The sequence below is a fragment of the Pecten maximus genome, chromosome 12 (genome assembly GCF_902652985.1).
Source record: "Pecten maximus chromosome 12, xPecMax1.1, whole genome shotgun sequence".
Lineage (NCBI taxonomy): Eukaryota > Metazoa > Mollusca > Bivalvia > Pectinida > Pectinidae > Pecten > Pecten maximus.
The window spans coordinates 21,202,010-21,224,075 of record NC_047026.1 but is presented as its reverse complement, the minus strand read 5'-3'; the positions used below and the strand labels follow the sequence as shown (position 1 = coordinate 21,224,075).

The following is a 22,066-nucleotide window of genomic DNA, read 5'->3' as shown; positions in this document are numbered from 1 at the left end:
CCATCTTGGATATATCTAACTGTTAAACTGTTATTGCTTTTCTTTAGCACTTGAAGACAAATTTAACATCTGGGTTTTCCTCCAACACTAATTGATCTTCACTCAAATTTTGAGTCTGATCAGGACAACAATGGCCAACAGGCAGCAATCTCCGATTTTGAGATGATGAATGTTATTACTATTTCTCTTGGGATTATTTTGAATTAAGGATATTTATTTGTAAATTCTTCTTTGTTCACGTTCAATTTTTGGACTGATCAGAAGATAAAGTAATATTTTGAGGAAACCACATATATAACAGACAATTACGAAGAGTCTCAATTTAAAACTTGCGGGGTAACCAGATGGTTTCCTTAACCTGCCACTTGAAAATGATTCTATTTCTATCTCTGTCAACCGCTTATATATATTTCTAGTCAAGTGATTTTATTTTTAGATTGTCATAATGTGATCAGGATGTTGATCAGGATGTTCTGTTTCACTGTTCAGCCCCCCCCCCCCCCCCCCCCCCCCCCAACCCCAACCCCAAAGAAAATACTTGTTTCCATAATACTCCTCAGTCATAGGTGATTTGGACTGTCCAACATCTGATCTGAGTAACAAGAGGTAAAAAAGTCGGATGTAGCATAGTTTTGTCAGAATTAGCACTTCAGTGTACGAACCCTCACAAACACAGTCTATAAATATGTATATATTTGGATCACAGAATTTGGGCCAAGTCCCTGTATATGAACCAAATAAGATGCAAAAAAAAGCAACGATAAGTTTTACAGTACCATAGTTTTATTAGGCTTTACCTTCAGATGTACAATCTAGTCAGAGACACGAGACAATTTTACAGACACAAGTTGTATGGACATTACAACACAAGATGGTGATAATGGCACATGAATTTACAAACAATAAAACAGAATATGAGAGCTGAAGTATAATTGTGTTAAAAGTTTAAGAAACATTGGTATTTTTCATAACAAGCTAAATGTTTGTTTATGTCCTCTGGTTAACGCCATAATGGCAACGTTTTAGGTCAAATCAAGAGTCCCAAAGGGCCTTCATCGCTCACCTGGATATTTCCGTAATCATGGTAAAATACTTATTTAATTTAACTTAAAAAATGTTTTCATACTTTTTGAGCTGCCTCTCCCTAAAACTGTTTAAACCAAATGTGGATCAAATAATTCTTAAAAAAGGATTTCAAAGAAATTGCGATAATTTCCCTATTAGGTCATATCTCAGGGGAGCCACACCCCTCATTTACACAACATTGAACCTTGTTACATGCTACACACCCAATAGGAGGTCTCTAGACCTCTTAGTTATTGAGAAGTCATTCAAAGATTTTAGCCTATTTCATCACTGTGGCCTTGAATGTAGGTAAGGGTGATTCATGTGAACTTGGTAGCCCTTTACAGGAGCATGTTAGAGAAGAAACTATTTAAAGTAAATTGTTGACGCCCAACGGCCGGTGACGCCACATCACCGGCCCTCAGGGCAAGTGAGCTAAAAAGCTTGAGGTCAAGGTCACAGTAATCTAATGATAGTACACTGCACATTGGCTTAAGGTGATGCAATTATCCTCCATGTTTCATCAAAATGAGAAGAAGAAGAAGAAGAAGAAGAAATACAATGTCTCTGTTCCTACGAAGGGGTGACATATTCAATGTAAAACAGTCAGCATTCTAAAACATGTTGGATGAGAGTGTGACTTAGATGTAAAGTGTAATCAAAGTATAATGGATGAATGGACAGACACCAGTTTTAGAAGTAGTGAAAAAGTACCTTATTTACCACATTTAGCACAATTAATAAACCTCAACAATTCAGGTATACATAAATAGAGTGGTGTAGAGTTAGATAGAAGACAGAATTATAGAACAGTTATCTAGGTGTAATGGAGGTGTATACTTGATCAAGTCTTACTATACATATATATGGATTAGGTGACGGGTACACCACAACACAAAATGAAAACTAACGTTTACTATGGTACAGAAGATAACCTTCGTAACATGTAACAAGAATATGTACCAGTATACGTTGGAGGCGACGTAACACAATATTCTCACCATTATAACAACTCAATAGTTCCTTCATCAATATATAAATATCAAACATAACATTATTCTCAACACAGGCACTGAGGAGGGTCAACATTCAACACTGACTAATGTCAACATTCAACAAAGAGGAGTGTCAACATTCAACAATGAAGAGTGTCAACATTCAACACTGAGGAGTGTCAACATTCAACACTGAGGAGTGTCAACATTCAACACTGAGGAGTGTCAACATTCAACACTGAGGAGTGTCAATATTCAACACTGAGGAGTGTCAACATTCAACACTGAGGAGTGTCAACATTCAACACTGAGGAGTGTCAACATTCAGCAGAGTGTCAACATTCAACACTGAGGAGTGTCAACATTCAACAATGAAGAGTGTCAACATTCAACACTGAGGAGTGTCAACATTCAACACTGAGGAGTGTCAACATTCAACACTGGGAAGGTCAACATTCAGCACTGAGAAGTGTCAACATTCAACACTGAGAAGCATCAACATTCAACACTGGGAGGGTCAACATTCAGCACTGAGAAGTGTCAACATTCAACACTGAGAAGTGTCAACATTCAACACTGGGAGTGTCAACATTCAGCACTGAGGAGTGTCAACATTCAACACTGAGGAGTGTCAACATTCCACACTGAGGAGGGTCAACATTCAACACTTGGGAGGGTCAACATTCAACACTGAGAAGTGTCAACATTCAACACTGAGAAGTGTCAACATTTAGCACTGAGAAGTGTCAACATTCAACACTGAGGAGGGTCAACATTCAACACTGAGAAGTGTCAACATTCAGCACTGAGAAGTGTCAATATTCAACACTGAGGAGTGTCAACATTCAACACTGAGGAGGGTCAACATTCAGCACTGAGAAGTGTCAACATTCAACACTGAGGAGTGTCAACATTCAACACTGAGAAGTGTCAACATTCAACAATGAGAAGTGCCAACATTCAACACTGAGGAGTGTCAACATTCAACACTGAGAAGTGTCAATATTCAGCACCGAGAAGTGTCAACATTCAACACTGAGAAATGTCAACATTCAACACTGAGTGTCAACATTCAACACTGAGGAGTGTCAACATTGAGTGTCAACATTCAACACTGAGAAGTGTCAACATTGAGGAGTGTCAACATTCAACACTGAGAAGTGTCAACATTGAGGAGTGTCAACATTCAACACTGAGGAGTGTCAACATTCAACACTGAGGAGTGTCAACATTCAACACTGAGGAGTGTCAACATTCAACACTGAGGAGTGTCAACATTCAACACTGAGGAGTGTCAACATTCAACACTGAGAAGTGTCAACATTCAACACTGAGGAGTGTCAACATTCAGCACTAAGGAGTGTCAACATTCAACACTGAGGAGTGTCAACATTCAACACTGAGGAGTGTCAACATTCAACACTGAGGAGTGTCAACATTCAACACTGAGGAGTGTCAACAATCAGCAATGACAACTGTCAGCATTTCAAAGTTTTCAAATTAAACATGACCAAAATAATCAAGTTTTAGCTCACACTGGTGAGTTTAACAAAACATATTATTATAATATATCCTTTCCAAAATGAAGTCTAAACCATTATTCTGTTTATTTCTTTTTCCTTTCAATAGTGGAGATTCTAAAACCTTAAGGGCATTCCTCCATATTACATTGAAGCTTTAACTTCAAAACATTGACAATAAACATACTGTATATTTCATTGATACTAATACAACTATTTACATTTTTTTAATAACTTATAACCATGATTTTTTTTTTCTATAATCATGTTATTTCTATAACAGTATTACATTAAAAGACTCCCTGATCAGGTATTTGCTGAACAACTTCCCTGTCCAACAATATCTGTATGTTGGCTTATGTTATGTAACACCAGAATCAGTTCATTTCCATTATTTCTAGTAATTTCTAGGATTACCTGAAAGTCTTTTGTAAATAAATGATAAAAAATTGTGAAAACAAGTACACACAGTTCATATACAATGTATGTGAAATTATATTTCATAGGAGCTCTTTCACATCCATTCATTGTGCTGTCTGCTAAATATAGCTGCCAAATCATCTCAGTTGTATCTACAGTTGCCTTTTGACTTCTTCAATGGCCGCTGGAGAGAACGGTTCTTTAGATGTACCAGCACAGAAACACATCTCAGGCAAATCTCAGCCAGTAAATACAACTATCTGTCAGGAGAACCACTGTTCACTGGTAAAACTGATTAAAATACAACTATCATATTCCCTGAGATATTACAAGATTGCCAAGGTCTTCATCAAGAGAGACTATCTTCAGGCACTGAAATTGAAAGATATATGAAATTTAGAATGTTGATACAGATACTATTTTTTTTATTACACCACATAAACTGATAGTTTTAAAAATGATAAAAAAAGTCATACTGGGTAATACCAAAACAATACATGTCCCCTACAGGACCCCACTAAAAATAGTAACAGTGAACTTGACCCAAAATCCCTGAAACTCTAACTTGAGATATTATGGTCTTTTATCATTGTGTGAAGTTTGATAAAAAATTGTCAAGGAATGAAGTCGCTAGAGCACTGATAAACTTTTACATTAAGTACAGGACGGATGGAGAGGAAAGCTAGAGTCCCGCTGGTTTCACCGTATGGGACTTCAAACATTGAAGAATGAAGTAGATGAAATTATAAGTAGACCTCTATAGACATTTCATTTGTTGTTGTTTATAGTTCTGATATTGTCCCTGCTCCAATTTATTACTTTCAAATGTATACCTGCCCCTCAATCTCCACAAACGAGATCATGGCAACCTCATTATAATTTAAAATAATTTTCATACATTACAAAAATCAACCTCACTGGGTCCTTTGAAATATGAATTTTTACTATTGAAGAGAAAGCTGTTGTGTTATTTCCAGCCAAGCTATGTATTTTACACCGCTATTATCAGGAGATAAAACTGACAACAGTGGACTTCACTTAAACTTCTCATTATTGACACAAAGTTACTTTCTTTAGGAGGGTTTACTTTCAGTACCTGAAAAAATTCATAATTGGCTAAATCACCCTTGTAATGGTCCTAGTACACAGGGACATAGTATACCTATCCATACCTTTTCATTGGCCAGATGGAGGAGACAGGCAAAGGCGATAGGTACACTGAGATTCTTGGCAGTTTGACTGGACACTTTGTCAGGGAGGATAGTGAGCAGGTCCTGGAAAGTACATGTGCCCGTCATTTCCTGATCTGAGGACGAATTCTTGTTCTGATTCACTTCAGTGTTCTCTGCTGCTTCAGGTTCAGGAGGAGGCTGAAGGGAAAAAATAATGATGTATGAAAGATGGACAAGACTCTCAGGAAAGGGGATGCGAAGTGTCTTGTGCCAGTTTTGACATGATGAGCTCTCAAAAAATCATTTTCAACCCTGACCTTGACAATAGTGTATACAAAGCAAGAAAATCATTGGAGACGCCAGATTATGACCAAGTCCATAATTTCAAATGAAATTATTTTTTGATAATTAATAATATCAGAGAAGTTTTCAAAATTAAAGGAGTTATTTGAAATTTCTATTCACTTTGAATTGTATTTAAGATACTGTATTTATTGATGGAAGTTTAACTGAGTTAATTCTACTGTATAGAAAGTTGAATAATTTTTTCTACCACAATACCCTGAGTTATTCCACTCTCAAGCCATTGTATAAATGGCTCGACTGTTGGATAAATATATGTTATATAACACTAGTGGAATATGACCTCCCGGTCTTTTGATTGGTCAAGAATTTGAACTTCGACCCGAGCTGCAATTGTAATTGATGTCATCAATAATTGAATGACGTCACATCACAGGATCTCGGCCGTCACCTGTACCTTATTTGTATACGCGAAATAAGATTTGGCAACGTTTCCCTTTGATTCAAGCCTACATTATTGTGGTAGAAACAGGTCACACAACTTTTGATTTTTGGATATGGAATTTATTTCACACGAGTAAGTTATTTTTTAAAAGTATCCTTATCCAACAACCACTCTTTGTGTAACCTCTATTTATCTTTTTCGTTTAATTTTACTTTTTCAGAAAAATATTACATTTAATTTTTTTTACATTATTAGTATCCTTACCATAGCTTCACAATACAAAGAAAATACTATAGTGTGAATAATTGAGTTCACAAAATTTTATTATACTTTATAACCTCACAGTATCAATTTTGTTCAATGAATTTTCACGGATTTGTTAATAGCTAGTCTGATTTTAACAAAACTGCTTGCTGAAAAATATTCACTACCATTGCCTGCTGCCAAGAGATATCAAAAGCTATTTTAAACACTTTTGTAATATCATTTTGACTTTACTTTTAGAAAGCATTTGAAGGAACATGGTTTGTTAATGAATAATGTTTATTTCACATCCAACATACATACAATGGTAAATTCCTTAATACTGTGTGAGGAAATGCTAGATATTTCATTTTTTGACATACCAGTCAAATAGGACAGTCTGTATAGTTAATAAGAGGCCCATGGGCCTTAACGGTCACTTGAGTTCTAAAATACATACTGACAGTTAATGTTTTTGCTTTTAAATTAGGAATTTAACACATCTGTCGAGAATAACCTTAAAGGACAGGTTAGGGTCATTCAACTGAACAAACTTTTCAGTCTGTTATCAAAGGATGCCACTCTCCCAGTATCATAACCCTGGGCCTATTGGTTATTGAGAAGTTGTTTAATTTGTTTTAACAAATTTGACCTTTGTGACCTTGACAGTACATCAAGGTTAATCATTTGAACAAACTTTGGGGCCCCTTCATCCATGCATGCCACTGGCCCTATATCATGATACTGAGTCTCTTGATTACTGAAAACAATTCTGACACTTTTGACCTTTGTGAACATGAAAGTAGGTCAAAGTCATTCATTTGAACGAAGTTGCAAACTATTGCTCCAACATCATGGCCTGGACCTCTTGGTTACCAAGCCCTTCAACCCAGCATGCTACTGACCCAATATAATGACCCTGTTTCTCTTGGTTATTGAGAAGTCAAAAATATAAATTGTTTACAACGTACGGGGGATGACCCTGGACAAAACTTCATTGCAACAGGTCACTTGAGACTTTGTCAAATAGGACAGTCTGTGTGAATATAACACCAGTTAAATAGGACAGTCTGTGTATATATAACACCAGTCAAATAGGACAGTGTGTGTAGATATAACACCAGTCAAATAGGACAGTCTGTGTATATATAACACCAGTCAAATAGGACAGTGTTTGTAGATAAAACACCAGTCAAATAGGACAGTCTGTGTAGATATAACACCAGTCAAATAGGACAGTCTGTGTAGATATAACACCAGTCAAATAGGACAGTCTGTGTAGATATAACACCAGTCAAATAGGACAGTCTGTGTAGATATAACACCAGTCAAATAGGACAGTCTGTGTAGATATAACACCAGTCAACAGGACAGTCTGTGTAGATATAACACCAGTCAAATAGGACAGGCTGTGTAGATATAACACCAGTCAAATAGGACAGTCTGTGTAGATATAACACCAGTCAACAGGACAGTGTGTGTAGATATAACACCAGTCAAATAGGACAGTCTGTGTAGACATAACACCAGTCAAATAGGACAGTCTGTGTAGATATAACACCAGTCAAATAGGACAGTCTGTGTAGATATAACACCAGTCAAATAGGACAGTCTGTGTAGATATAACACCAGTCAAATAGGACAGGCTGTGTAGATATAACACCAGTCAAATAGGACAGTCTGTGTATATATAACATCAGTCAAATAGGACAGTCTGTGTAGATATAACACCAGTCTAATAGGACAGTCTGTGTAGATATAACACCAGTCAAATAGGACAGTGTGTGTAGATATAACACCAGTCAAATAGGACAGTCTGTGTATATATAACACTAGTCTAATAGGACAGTCTGTGTAGATATAACACCAGTCAAATAGGACAGTCTGTGTAGATATAACACCAGTCTAATAGGACAGTCTGTGTAGATATAACACCAGTCAAATAGGACAGTCTGTGTAGATATAACACCAGTCAAATAGGACAGTTTGTGTAGATATAACACCAGTCTAATAGGACAGTCTGTGTATATATAACACCAGTCAAAAATCAATACACAATTATTAATTATTAATGAAGTTATCACTGAAACATTCATTTTAAATTTCATTTTGTATATTGTTGCAGCTTGTCTTTCTCCCTAATTAGTTTGTTAGTCACACAATCAATACAGGTGTTTGTGATGCTATTGTTACAATAATAGTGTAGGTATATCTGGACCAGCTCATCAAGATAAAACCAGTCACACAGGGTTTGTCCAAATTACTGATACTAAAACTTATACCGGTGTGTGTATAAAGTGGAATTTATAACACACATTGTCATATTTATTTGTACATTATTCAAGAGCTGTGTTTAAAACAGAATCTTTAATGTAAATGTTTGCAAAACGAGGCTTTGAAGAATATCTGATATTTATCTTTAACCATGAGATCAAAAATGGCTACAAACACTACAGATCAAAGATAATATTCACACAATATAATTTGGATATCAGAAAAAGGTTTAAAATACCATCTCCTTCCAATTCCAGTTGTATATTAAACATGAAACGCAATGTCAAGCAAAAATGTAAAATGTACTTAATGGCCTATTGATTCAATGGCTGCTTTAGGGCCTCTGTATATACAGGTCTTGAAAGGGTGATTATACCACTGAATGTACATCTACAGATAATGTAGCTGTCCACCCAGGACTTTGTTTTCTCTTATATCTCGCCATGTTGGATAGAGTTTGCCCATGTAAGATAGCTATGTAAGATAAATCTATCTTACATAGCATTTCATGCGCACGGAGTAATCTGGGTTCAAGGGGGACAACTCTTACAACGTCGTCTGCTTGTGTTTACACACGACAGTCCTTATCGTTTTGAAACTTTGGACTTAACTATGAAAATAAATACATTCTGAGGTAAATATATATCATATCAGCAATAAACCAATAGGGCTACTCGGTTAAACGATTAGACATTTCATCTGAGCGAACATATAACTCCGTTACTGTATTGTAGACTAGGCCTACAGTGCAGACTGGCCTAGCCTACAGGTTTGTCATTTGCCATTAAAAACATGCAAACAAACACAATCACCTGGCAATGATAGTGAGTTGAATAAAAGCCATAAATAAAAAGAAGTTTACAAGAAAGAAAATGTCAAACATCACAACCGATGGAATAGTTCCGTTTACGTCAGCACAGGGGCCTGGAATTTGTTTACTCTAGGCCTACTCACTAACCTGTGTATTTGGAAGTTGGGAATTGGCTCTTAAATGAACAAACATTCGGTAAAAATGACACCCCTCGATGTTCATATAAAAAAATATTTATTTTAATTGTAACACAGAATCTATATTTGTGTAGAATAACCACACAACACCACACACCCACGGGTGGAATATCCCTATCCTACATATACACATATGAAAGAGTCTTATAGTAATATGTAGCTGCCCACCCAGGACTTGGGTGCAATATGTAACTACCCACCCAGGACTTGGGTGTAATATGTAGCTGGCCACCCAGGACTTGGGTGTAATATGTAACTGGCCACCCAGGACTTGGGTGTAATATGTAGCTGGAAACCCAGGACTTTGTTGTATATCCATTTGGCAAACTTTTCATTCTTACCTTGACAATTTCATGAGTCATGATATCCCACATAGTTGACTTGAGTCTTTTCACGTCCAGTTTCTTTGCTGTTTTGGCATAGGATATATCTATCTTCGCAACCTGTCGTAGAAAGACATTATATATATATATTTATTTTACACAAGTCATAAAATTGTCTTCCTCATTCATCACCAATTATTAATACAATGTATCATATACACTATGTGTTGTTGAATCAAAGGTTAAAGATTTGAATTTCCTGTTGTAATTGTACCGAGGTGAAATGTAGTATGTGTACAATTTGTATCCATGCATATATTTTGATATAGGCATTGACAGTTTTTGACCGTAATATGTTAGCGAGGCTTCAGGAAGTGGTGTACAACTTTCCTTACAGTGATATGAACTTGAAAAGAAGATCATTGAAATTATAAGCATAACTGAGGCTTTGAAAACAGGTCAAGGTCACTGGCCAAAGATGAGTTCACAGGTGTTTTTAGACCATTGGATGATTTGCAAAGGAATGTCTTACTATTTAGCTCTGACTTTAAAAATAGGTTCATTTATATGCAGAAATGTCCTAGCATTCCATAGCGGAAACTTACTGGCTAAAGATGAATAATCTGGGTCTTTTTTAACTTGAGAATAAGATTCACAAATTAATTTTTAACTATTTGGCCCCTGTGACCTTGACAATAGGTCGTTCATATGAGGCAACTTTATACCACTCTGTCCTAGGTACATAGAAATCAAATAAAGTAACATGACAGACACAAAGTGATCTTCATTAGGAACGAATAAAGTAACGAACTGGATCATGTTTTACCTTATGTGGCTGTGCCACAAGTTTGTCTCCTGTCAGCATTGTTCCATCCATCGGATCAGGTTGAGATCCAAAATCCTGAGAATCTTGTGACTGACTAAACTCGCTGCCTCCTGCTGTGAAATCAAACTCGCCCATATGACTGTCACCATCATCTTCGTCTTGGTTTCCCTGTAATTGGTTCAAATAAAGATTATACTCATCATATACATATAAATATTAATATCAATCCAGTTATCTTGCCATGTATTCTCACAGACACAACAGCCATCTCATTCAATACAGAGTACATATCTCTTAGAGTTGTGTATCGCTAGGTTGGTGGCAATATGATTTGTATAAAGGTATGTGAGTCACGATACCATACATATCATGATATATGATAAACTGAAGAACTATCTGACAACTGACATTCCATCGTTAACAAAGGGGTTTCTACAACTTGATATCACATTTAGTTTAATAGTTTAATGTGAAATTGATATGAAATCAATAAATGAATAATCAACTGGCAACTTTATAAGTAGCTGGAGTATGTTGGTCAACGGAAATAACTATAACATTTTAGGTATTATGATACAATTCAAGGACAGACAATGCACAACTCTGCGATCCAATATATCCAGCACCAGTGAATAGTTATACCACTACTATCAGTACATCACATGACAGAATGCCGACTTCCTATTGGCTACACACATCATGGGTACCATGAAGCGACAGTGTCCACACCCCTGGGCACTATTATATTTGAACGTGAATTGATTGTGATGTCCATGTTACTAGTACTGTTGAGCTGAACACAGATGACAAAAATGGCTGATGCTGACAGGCCATCTGATGGTGAAATAGTCAGGTTGATATTGATATTAGCAAAGTAAAATTTAAGCATGGTAGTGTTGTCTCGAGATGTAATAGTATCCTCGTCTCTGGCTGTGCCATCCCCTCACACCACTGTCAGATCATAGAGCCCTCTAAAGAAGGCATTATTATATACACAGTCCCAAGTCAATAGTATCATTGTGTGACCTTGCCCGACTTTAATATGAATCAAATTGCTATATGTATGTTTCCTACTGTTTTGTTGTGATCCAAGATTACACTTGCCATTGTAAGGATATCATCCACTGGAGTATTCAAGTTCAACAAAGGTCATCATTCACTACATTATAACCAGACCTTTTCCTTTAATACTTAAGAATGAAAACATTTTTTATCAATGAAGAAATATGTTTAATTTTTCTTTAAAGATACAGCTCTGTTGTCTAGGTCTTGAAAAAGCTCTTTGTTAAATACCTATTATTTAAAAAAATAGATTACCTAAATGAAATTCAAAGATTACCCTGAATGAATTATATCTAATCTAGCGATTCACATTCACATATACATCAGCCCTTGGGTCTCCTAACCACACGAGTGATACCTATACAATCAGTACCTATATTCTTGTCATTCTTATATAAATATTCGCGAGGGATTTGAATTCGCGTTTGACTCTCCTCGCGAATAAATGCGAAAATAAATCCCACGCGAAATATAAGTGATTTACAATATTCAAATTATAAGTGAGTGTAACTTCTATCCTTCTCATATATATATACTTACTTCTAAATCTCTGGGACAGAAATTTTCTCTGTCATTTACATTTTCATAGTCGTAATTTTCTATTACATCATCCATACTATCAGAAGATGTATTTTGTCTTTTTATCTGTAATAAAAACAAGAACACATACTTAGTTACATGGGGAAATAATTTTTGTATTTTATTTGGTAAAACATCATGAACCATCTGTTCCTTTTCCTCAAGAAAAAATGTTGGTATCCAAAATAAATAAAAGGATATGGCTCAGTAAATAGTAGGTTATAAGACAACCAAATTTCAGTATAAATGTGCATAGACAATTTGGTAATTGTAACCGACATGTACATAATAGAATATTTTACCTACATGTGTTTGACTAATTAATTTCAGTTTATGAAATGAAGTATCTATTCTTAGAAACACCTTGCCAACCAGCTTCTGCACTAGCTTTTTAGACAGTCAATATGATTTTTTATTGAGAACCATGTGACAATACTAAATCAGGATGCTTGAAATATATCATTTTTTGATAAAGAATGTAAGGTGGAGACTGAAACAAATCAATTGGTGAGATACACTGGGTATGATTACTGAACCTACCATGAGTTTTGGCTTCACAAACAGTCTGAAGAGTTTGTCGGTCTCGTAGTGGAGGTATTTAGGGAGGGTCTTCTTGTTTTTACTGTTCTTTGTTAATGTGGCCTTGGTCAATGTCACAGATTTTGAAGGTTGAAATTTCAGTTCAAAGTCCATTTCCTCATCATAGTTTATTTTAAAAACAGGTTTCTTTGTCTTCTGAGATTTGTCTGCTCCATCTTTACCCTTAGAAGGATCTGGAAATGGAGATAAAACAGAAATACACATTAGTGTAAATCACTATTAAAAAGTAGGTGACACATGATGATCAACTATTTTACCAATAAAACAAGACTTTCATTTCACAAAATTTGACAGTTTACTTTGTTTCATGCAGAAATGCTGTAACAGAAAGTCTAAGACTTCATACAAAACAGATTAGTGATAATTCAGCTGGTGTCTTTGCCCATGCTGTACTGAAGTTTTCTGACCTTTATTTGCAGGCCCTTTCTTCCAGTGTTCTGGTCCCGCCCACGTCCTCAGTAATGTTTTGTTGAAGAATGAGTAATCGGACGGCTCAGCTGCTAATACCTGCATTAATGTACCCGTCACCCCTTTCCTGTTGTAAAATCAATAAATTATCTTAGGTTTACACATTTTATTTATATATCAAGAACTGTACAACAGTATTGTTTGTTGCTTATAATCCAAAACTAGCTAGCTGTTATAGTTACTGGTTTTTATATATTTCTATGTAGGTGGAAAGAATAATATGCTTAGAAGAGAAATCACCTACACAGCCAAACAATACAGACATTATAACAACATAGATACACTTTTCAATTTCTGAGATATGTTAATACAAATTCTCAAATCAATAGTAATGTAACCCTGACCTTTCACCCAAGACCAGCAACACAGTAAATCTATTTCGGTACAGAAGTCAAGCACTATTGGGTTTCAACCAAAGGCCTGAGGATATTATGTGAAAGTCATGATACAAGTAAACAAGAAATATTGTTTCTCGTCAGGTAAAAAGACACTTTCTGGAAGTTTCAAAAGAATAGAACTGAGAATGAAGGCTATGTTGGGTCATCTTAGGTAATGCTATAAACGTGCAATGTACTTCTAAATGTCAATTATCCCTACAATGGTAAATTATGTATGCATGTAAAATATTAATGTTTTATGATTATATTTATATTTTTGTGTGCAATAAAACTGTTCTGTATGTACATATCGCTTTACCTGAGTAAACATTATTATCAGTATTGTGTCATCTGTCTATTCCAGGAACCAAACTTAAACAGATTTTTATCTAAGGGAATGACTGATGTCGTCAAGGTGATCAATGGGATGTTACTTTTTCTAAATGACAGGGGAAAAAAAAAAAAAAAAAACCAAACAGTTGTGTGGAAATTGTTAGCCTCCTTACGAGAGATCCTTCATGACAGTGTCCATGAGCTGTGCAGCCTTGCTGTCTCCTATAGATATACCCTGGTCAGCTGGCTCATCTCCTTCACAATGACTGGTGTCCGAGTCTACACATCAAAACAAATTCATAAGGTTAGTTGTTTTCTGGTATTACATAAAACTGATGATAAGATAAAAGTACATTTGTATATGGACAAACAAGATTTGTAAGTAACCCCTCCCTGAGTAAAATTTTTATTCTACAGTGTATTAATTTGAGTTATACAAGTTCACTCCATAACTAGGGTTTCCACAGATATCAGGGTCACAAGGTTTACCTGCATTACCAAGGTCACAAGGTTTACCAGTGTTACCAAGGTCACAAGGTTTACCTGCATTACCAAGGTCACAAAGTTTACCAGTGTTACCAAGGTTACACAAGTTACATATGTTGCTTAGCTCACATGAATTACCAGTGTTACTAAGGTTACAATATTTACCTGCGTTACCAAGGTCACAAGAGTTACATACACTATCAAGATCACAAGAGTTAACTGAGCTATCAAGATGAAAATATTTACCTGCATTATCAAGGTTACAAGAGTTACCAAGGTTACATGACTTCCTTATGTTACCAAGGTAACAAGATTGACCAGAGCTACCGAGGTATCATGACTTACCTGCGTTGCCAATGTCTTCCATGTCCAGACCTCCCATGTCTGGTGGGAGGTCATCATTATGGTCCTCGTCCAGGTCTGGTATTGGCTCGGGCTCAGCATTGATGTCAAATGCCTGTGCCGATGGACCCGACGGCAAGATGGATGTCTGAAACCAAGATAATACATATGTATATCCAAATCCTCATTTCTTGAAAAAAAATTGATTGTTCAATACATTAACATTTTCAACAAAACATAGAGAATACAAATATCCATTTAAGAATTAAGAATTTTTAGTCAAAAATTACAAATTTATAGTTGTGTTGTCAATGTGTCAAGTGAGCTCTAAAGGCACTTAATGACAATAATTTCTATAATAAATATTTGTTATCAAAGCAAATAATTACAACTTGAAAGACCCTTTTGGTTTGTTTTTGTTTAACATCCTATTAACAGCCAGGATCATTTAAGGACGTGCCAAGTTTTGGAGGTGGAGGAAAGCCAGAGTACCTGGAGAAAAACCACCGGCCTACAGTCAGTACCTGGCAACTGCCCCACGTAGGTTTCAAAGTCACAACCCAGAAGTGGAGGGCTAGTGATAAAGTGTCGGGACACCTTAACCACTCGGCCACCACGGCCCCAAAGAAAGACCCTATGAGGCTATGATACCAAAAGCCTCAATAATAATAATCAATTATTTGATGGTAGTCTTCTACACAAGACAGTAAACAACCACCTGTACCTCATTAGCATCATCCCAGTTGAAGGTTGAGAAGTTCGGACACATCTCTAACAGCTCAAGGTCATGACCTTTTGCCAGGTCTGTGGAGAGACAAAAGAAAACCATTACAAAGTGCTGTTTTGTCAGCATTTTTCATTGTTTTACTATAATTCTACAATACCACATTTATACAGACAGAGCCGATGGCCCTTAGCCAATACACCTGCCAAGCCTGCAGACTACTTGCCCAACAGACAACTACAAATTGAAATTTCTCGTAACGTGACCTCTCCCTTGAATGTCTACTAATTCAGATAATTTGACCACTATGCTTCAAATTTCTGGTCAATACTTTTGGAGGTAAACTTGTCTGAAACACTGGTAATGCTGAAATTCTTGCCCTGCAATACCAGGGCTGTCAGACTGCATTTGACCAGTCCCTAAACGACAGACAACATTGTGTCTAGTTACTCAGCCTATATATTACTCGATTCACATGGTTGTTACTGGTAATTAACCAGTAATTTTTAAAATAATCTGTAACTAGGAAATATTTGTCACCGATCTAATTTGAATTGATGTGTGAACAATTTACTATCCTGAAAGGGAAGCTAACAAATTTTTTTAGTTAGTATAATTTATCAATTATTTCACAGACATTAAGATTTATTTGGAAACACCAGATTCTATATATACAGAGGTCACCTCTTATAACTACCTATAATTTCACCGAGATCGTTGACCTGGCGTTGAGAACACTCCCCAATGTCTGGACAAGGCCCTATCAGAGTTCCGGAGTCAAGGGCTAGGCTCTGTTGGTCATCAAAACATCTCAGACTGTTGAGGAGGAGACTACTGATACCGCCCTCATCAAATGTGGCTGACATTATCTGGAATAGTGGATCCGCCTGAAAACATTTAAGTGCAATGTGAATTGTTTTTGCATGTTCAAGTTTGAAAACTTTGTTGAAAGTACATTTCAGTGATACAAGAAAACAATTTCTGTAAAATATTAAAAACATGATATTAACTTTATATATGTTCTAGGAGATACCGATAGTTTGGTTGCATCCCAATAACATAAGTGCTAGTTATAATAGACAACTAGAGAATATTTGTAAAACATGTATACAACTAATCTCTCTCTGACATAAATGGAACAGAATACTGAATCAACACAAGTACAAACCATATCAAAAGTTATATAAAAAAAAAGAAAAAGAAAAAATGATATTCAATTTCAATAGATCTTTCATGCAAAACATCTGCATTCCATAACTGTTAATAAACAAATGCCTAAATGATGAAATTAGTAATGTACATTTAATAAAAGTTGATTATTTTTCTAACAAATTGAACTCTTTTTTCTTTTTTGACAGCATTTTAAAGACGGTGTTTCATCCAGAGTCAATATTGGGGTTCATTCACAATATATTTTGCAAACCTTGCAATGAACTGAAATATGACTAGTCATGCAAACTTTCACATACCTTAGCTTCAAAGTCTTTTTCTTTCATGTCAATATTTTTGATATTTGCCTCCACTGTGTTCTTCCTTCGCATCTTTTTCTTTTTCTTTTTGATCTCGTCTTCTGTGCCCTGTTCACTTGGATCGGCATTAGTATCGTCTCCATCTGTCAAGATGAAATTAGTTTTATCATAACTAAAAATATATTTGTAAATTCATGTATTCCCAGCTCCGATAGAACTGGAACTAGTTGCAAAATAAAGTCAAAGTCCTATGTATATCAAAACTCAAAAGCAACCTATTACTTTAAATGAGTGCCTAAGGAAAACCTCTTCACTGTGACAGCCAATAAACGGTGACATTTACGTTTCTCACTACTTTGTGGAGGGGACACAATTTCAGGAAACTTAACCAGAAAGTTCTTAGTTCCGGCCAAGTATATATGTATTCACTTCTTGAGAACATGAATACATGTTCAGACTGTGGACATCATAGACTGGTGTAGCTTCCAGTCAAGTTGTTCTTCTAATATAATATAACAAAATTGGAAATACACAGCATGTCTATCCACACAATAATGAAACATCAAACATGATTTTTAATATCAGACAATACTACTGAACTCTAGTGAATTACATTTGATGTATTAGTTGCAAGCAATAAATAATTCCTTGTTTTTTTTATGAAGAAGATTGGTGAAGTTTTCTGATTATACCTTGGTTGTCGCCTGGTTTATTCTTGTCTGAGCTACGTCCCAGGCCAGACAGAACCTTGTATGTCTCTGTGTGGATAGCGTCAACTCTACCAGCATAAATTTTGGCACTGGCATCAAGGGTAGTGCTGGCAACCTATAGTAACACAAGTATACACTGATGAAAAGGTCATATATATACATATTATATACCACAGTTACTTTTATGAAACATTTTTGGTGATTTCTACTGATACCAATGCAATCACTTCATTTAAGTATTGATGTCAATCTTTTTTAGTTTCAATGCGGTATGAATTTTGTTTGTTTGCAAACTATTTGAAGCTGAGTAGCGGATTCTTACAAAGTTTGCAAACAAACTTTTTTCATACCCCTATGAAACTAAAAAATAATTGACATCAATGCTTAAAATTAATTTGTGAAATTGATTTTCAAAATTAAAACAGGTTTTATTTACAATTTTACTGATCTTATATAAGGAATTCTTTTTCACAAATCAATATGCAACATCAATGGCCTTATTGTGACATCACATTTTTCGCACCATTTTCGGATTTTTTTTCATAGACTAGAGCTATGAAAAAAAATTTCAACCAATCAGAAAGACACATTCTGCATACAAACAATGCAAAATAAATTATAATCAGATAATACCTGGTACATATTGATCTTTGAAAATATTTTGGATCTCAGCTTCAGCTCAACACACTCCAAGACTACATTTATATTTCTTCCAGCAGCAAAATTTACAAAACACTGAAAATCTTTTATTAGTTATAAAGGTTAGGACTAATAATCTAGTAAAATAAATAACCAAGTGGAGGGCTCCAGCTCAAGTTTAAACCAAGAAAGAAACAGTATTTACCTAATACACCACATTTATGATGATTAAGTGTGATTCTTTTGATGATGATGATGATGAATCGATGGTGATGAGGGTGATGATGATGATGAACCGATGATGATGATGATAAGGAGTAGGATGATGATGATGATGATGATATTGAATCATGAGTAAGGATTATAGTTACTGTGGGTGTAAGTGTGAGAATGTGTGTGTATATATGTTTCAAATGTATTGTATTTATGAAAAAAATCTTGAAAAATATAAAAAAAAAAAAAAAAAAAAAAATACACCACATTTATATCAGTCCCAATCAGACAAAGAATTTCTGGAGCCCTCCCATAGGATAAATATTTTACTGGAATCGCCCTTATACAGTACATATACAATGTATATGCATGCAAAACATTTTCACTCACACTCACATGACACAGAATTTCTTTGTCTCTGGAGTACTCCCATGGGATATTTATTTTACTGGAATAGTCCTTACAGTATATAAACTTATATGTGAAATGATACAGAGCTAGTGTGGCCCTTTTAAATTGTAGTTAAGTAACCCTCACCTGAAAGTTTTCCATTTCCTTTTTCTTGAGTTGGTCCGACATGTAGTCAATCAGGTGAAGACCAAAAGCATTCTTTGATGTGATTTTCTGTCAGAAACAAACCAAGAATGTGTAATTTAACTTGTGTTTGTATACAGGCAAAATAATATGAATCTCAGGAAAATATGAAAAACTATAAAATAAATGTTTGATAGTGAAAAATAGTGACCAACACCATAACATCTTTAAGTAAACAATATTTGTGAAACATCATGAATGTATATATTTATGTACCTCCTTACCAATGTAACAATGATCTAAAACACATTTCCTTTGAATTTTTTTGTGAAATGAAAGTGATTCTGTGTTTATGCCCCAGTATTGATAAACTGGTATAAATTCATTAATTTTATATATAAATGAGTTTGTGTTGAAGTTGTCCTTGTCAAAGTGATCTTTATTTATGAGAAAGATAATTAATAAAATCTTACATTTTCAGCTGAGAGTTTGATGCAGTTGGCATAATGTTCCGCTATCTGTGTACTGGATAGGCCATGTAATGTTAACGATCTTCGCCTGAAAAAAAATAACAAAAAAATCCAGAGATGTTGAAACTCGAGATATGCATTTATCAATCATTGACACATGAATATCAAATATTTTTTATATACATGTCATTGTACTGAAATAGATCTGATACCTCCATTAATTGAAATGCCAGGAATGTTTGAAATACAAAAATAAATGATTTTTAATTTAAATTTTGTCTTTCTCATTTCATTTTAAAAATTGGTATTTTTCTATATATAATTTCTCTTTAAAAAATCTTAAAAGGTTACAATAAAAAGGTTGTTGATTATAAAGGACAACAGTTGTGAGATAAACAACCTTTTTTATATGCCTTTTTTTATCGAGTTCATCCATTAACTTTCCCAAGAAAAGGTAGAAGTAAATGTTTTGAAGTATTGGTATATACTTTGTTTTATCTAAATCAAATTAAATAAAACTGACTTGTCTACTGGAGATACAGGACTTTCCAGTGTCCTCTGTTGAAGCTGCATGACCCTTGACCTTCGTCTCTCCCTCTTTTCTGCAGCCTCATCATGTTCCCCAGACAACAGTGTGCCTGAGGGGCTTTTAAGACCCACATGGCTACGACTGGTAGAAGGGGATATACCACTTATACTGGAAAACACTGGTGTTCTGTGAATATTAGGAGTGGTCAAAGGAGACAAAATGTCTCGCATTTCCGGCATGATTACCTGAAAAATAAAGAATTCAAAGAAACCTTAAAGAACAAGAACTTTAAACATTTGACTGAATTTATCAGACACTCATGCATTTGGTAAATTAAATATGTTTTATATACCAAGGTAACAGGGACGTCTTATACTTATTTTGCAGAACAATAAATCTGTTCTATGCCAAGGTAACATAGTCATGTATAAAAAAACAACAAATTACAATATCATACTGTAGATACTTCATCTTCTTCTTTAATTGTTAATTGTCAAAAATGACGATTACGGTTACAGGAAGGATCGTTGTATGCTTTTAAAAGAAGTAAAAAAAGTGCAGGGATTTGGGTACAGTGAGAGTTTTTTATTTCTTTTTTATTTTAGTGGAAACTATAAGATAAAAACATTATGAGGGTGTGTTTACGGTGTGTGTTTGAGATCATCAAGGGCTGCACTGTGTATATGTGCCTTGAAGATCTCTAGTGTAGTGCATTGTACTGCTGCCACCGGGAGGAGGTTCCATTGTGTTATTGTGTGTGGGAAAAAGGAGTATTTGTATGTGTCATTGGTGGCAGATAGGTGTCTGAAGGTGTAGGGGTGTGTTTGCCTTGTCCTAGGGTCTGCTGGGTGCATGATGCTGTGTGGGTCTATTGCGACATGATGGTGAATGATTTTGTATAATAGTATGAGTCTGGTCTTGAGTCTACGTGTTTGAAGTGTGGGCCAGTTGAGTTTGTCCATCATGTCTTGTACTGAACTTGTGTTGTGGTATCTGTTTTGTACGTAATGTATTGCTCTGCATTGAATTTTTTCTATTTGGTTGATTTGGTTTGTGTTGTGCGGGTCCCATATGGAAGAGCAGTATTCCAGTTTGGGTCTCACTAGGGCTTTGTATGCATGTTCTTTTATATGTTGTGAGTTTATTTTCAGGTTGCGTTTTAGGAAGCCTAGTGATCTGTTGGCGTTTGCGGTGATGTTGTTGATGTGTGTATCCCATTTGAGATTTTTCTGTAATGTGAGTCCTAAGTATTTGCTGGCGTCGACTTGTTGCAGTGTGTGGTCGTGCAGTTTGCAGTTGTATGTTGTTTTGGTGCGTCAATACAGTATAGTGTCATTTAGACTCAATCATGGTCTGATCTCAGACTAAAAACGGAGGAAAAACATGCATATTCACGATACTATCAAATTGTAAACAAACATATACAGTAGGTCTAATTCACTGATACAGTTTCTACCGCTCTACACAGCAACCCGATTTCGGAAGCCTGTGGTCAGTGCGAGAAGAGAATAGGGGTACGGTTCATCTCATTATTTATACATTTGATAATATTGGTATGGAAGCATATCTAAATCAACCCAAATAAGCTACCATACACTTAGCAAATAACACAGCTGTAAGTCTATTCTAGACGTTACCGTCTATTTACAAATCCACTGTTTTCGAAGTTTCCGCCATCCGTTTAGGAAATCTCGTCTACAACATAACTCTCGCGAGAGGACTTCCTAATAATTTCTACGAACACGGAGACGGAATTTTCCGGAAAATCCAGCGAGACATGACATTCTTCAGGAAATCATCTGGACAGCTCCTGAATGGAAAAGAGAGGAAGACAAGATACCGTACAAGATAAAAACATTGGTGTATCAGCTAGGATATTATTATATGAAATAACTATAAAAAAATGTTAAAGAAACCATATAATAAAAATTCAAGCT

General features: G+C 35.4%; 1 protein-coding gene across 3 annotated transcripts; it reads right to left on the bottom strand.

The window, feature by feature from the left end:
- Positions 1-765: 765 nt before the first annotated feature.
- Positions 766-21,847, bottom strand: LOC117339312 (condensin complex subunit 2-like). Of its 3 annotated transcripts, none has more exons than XM_033900836.1 (17): positions 21,767-21,847; positions 20,124-20,374; positions 19,604-19,688; positions 19,134-19,220; positions 17,727-17,859; positions 17,035-17,177; positions 16,263-16,452; positions 15,566-15,645; positions 14,845-14,989; positions 14,187-14,292; positions 13,243-13,370; positions 12,776-13,008; positions 12,197-12,301; positions 10,595-10,762; positions 9,787-9,888; positions 5,173-5,370; positions 766-4,372 (listed from the first exon to the last, which is right to left on the bottom strand). In XM_033900836.1, exons 2-17 carry the CDS (start codon positions 20,366-20,368, stop codon positions 4,310-4,312), a joined length of 2,211 nt encoding a protein of 736 aa, XP_033756727.1. In that variant the 5' UTR covers positions 20,369-20,374; positions 21,767-21,847; the 3' UTR covers positions 766-4,309. The 3 variants fall into 3 exon arrangements, with proteins under 3 accessions (XP_033756727.1, XP_033756730.1, XP_033756729.1); XM_033900839.1 differs by having other exon boundaries at positions 5,173-5,367; XM_033900838.1 differs by having other exon boundaries at positions 21,725-21,814.
- Between the last annotated feature and the right edge of the window lie 219 nt (positions 21,848-22,066).

Excerpts from the sequence above, each read along its gene's own strand:
- LOC117339312 (XM_033900836.1), bottom strand. The coding sequence starts at position 20,368 with ATGCCGGAAATGCGAGACATTTTGTCTCCTTTGACCACTCCTAATATT. Across the intron at positions 19,221-19,603 it reads TCAAACTCTCAGCTGAAAAT|AAAATCACATCAAAGAATGC; the intron begins GTAAGATTTTAT and ends TGTTTCTGACAG. Across the intron at positions 10,763-12,196 it reads TCTGTCCCAGAGATTTAGAA|GGAAACCAAGACGAAGATGA; the intron begins GTAAGTATATAT and ends AACCAATTACAG.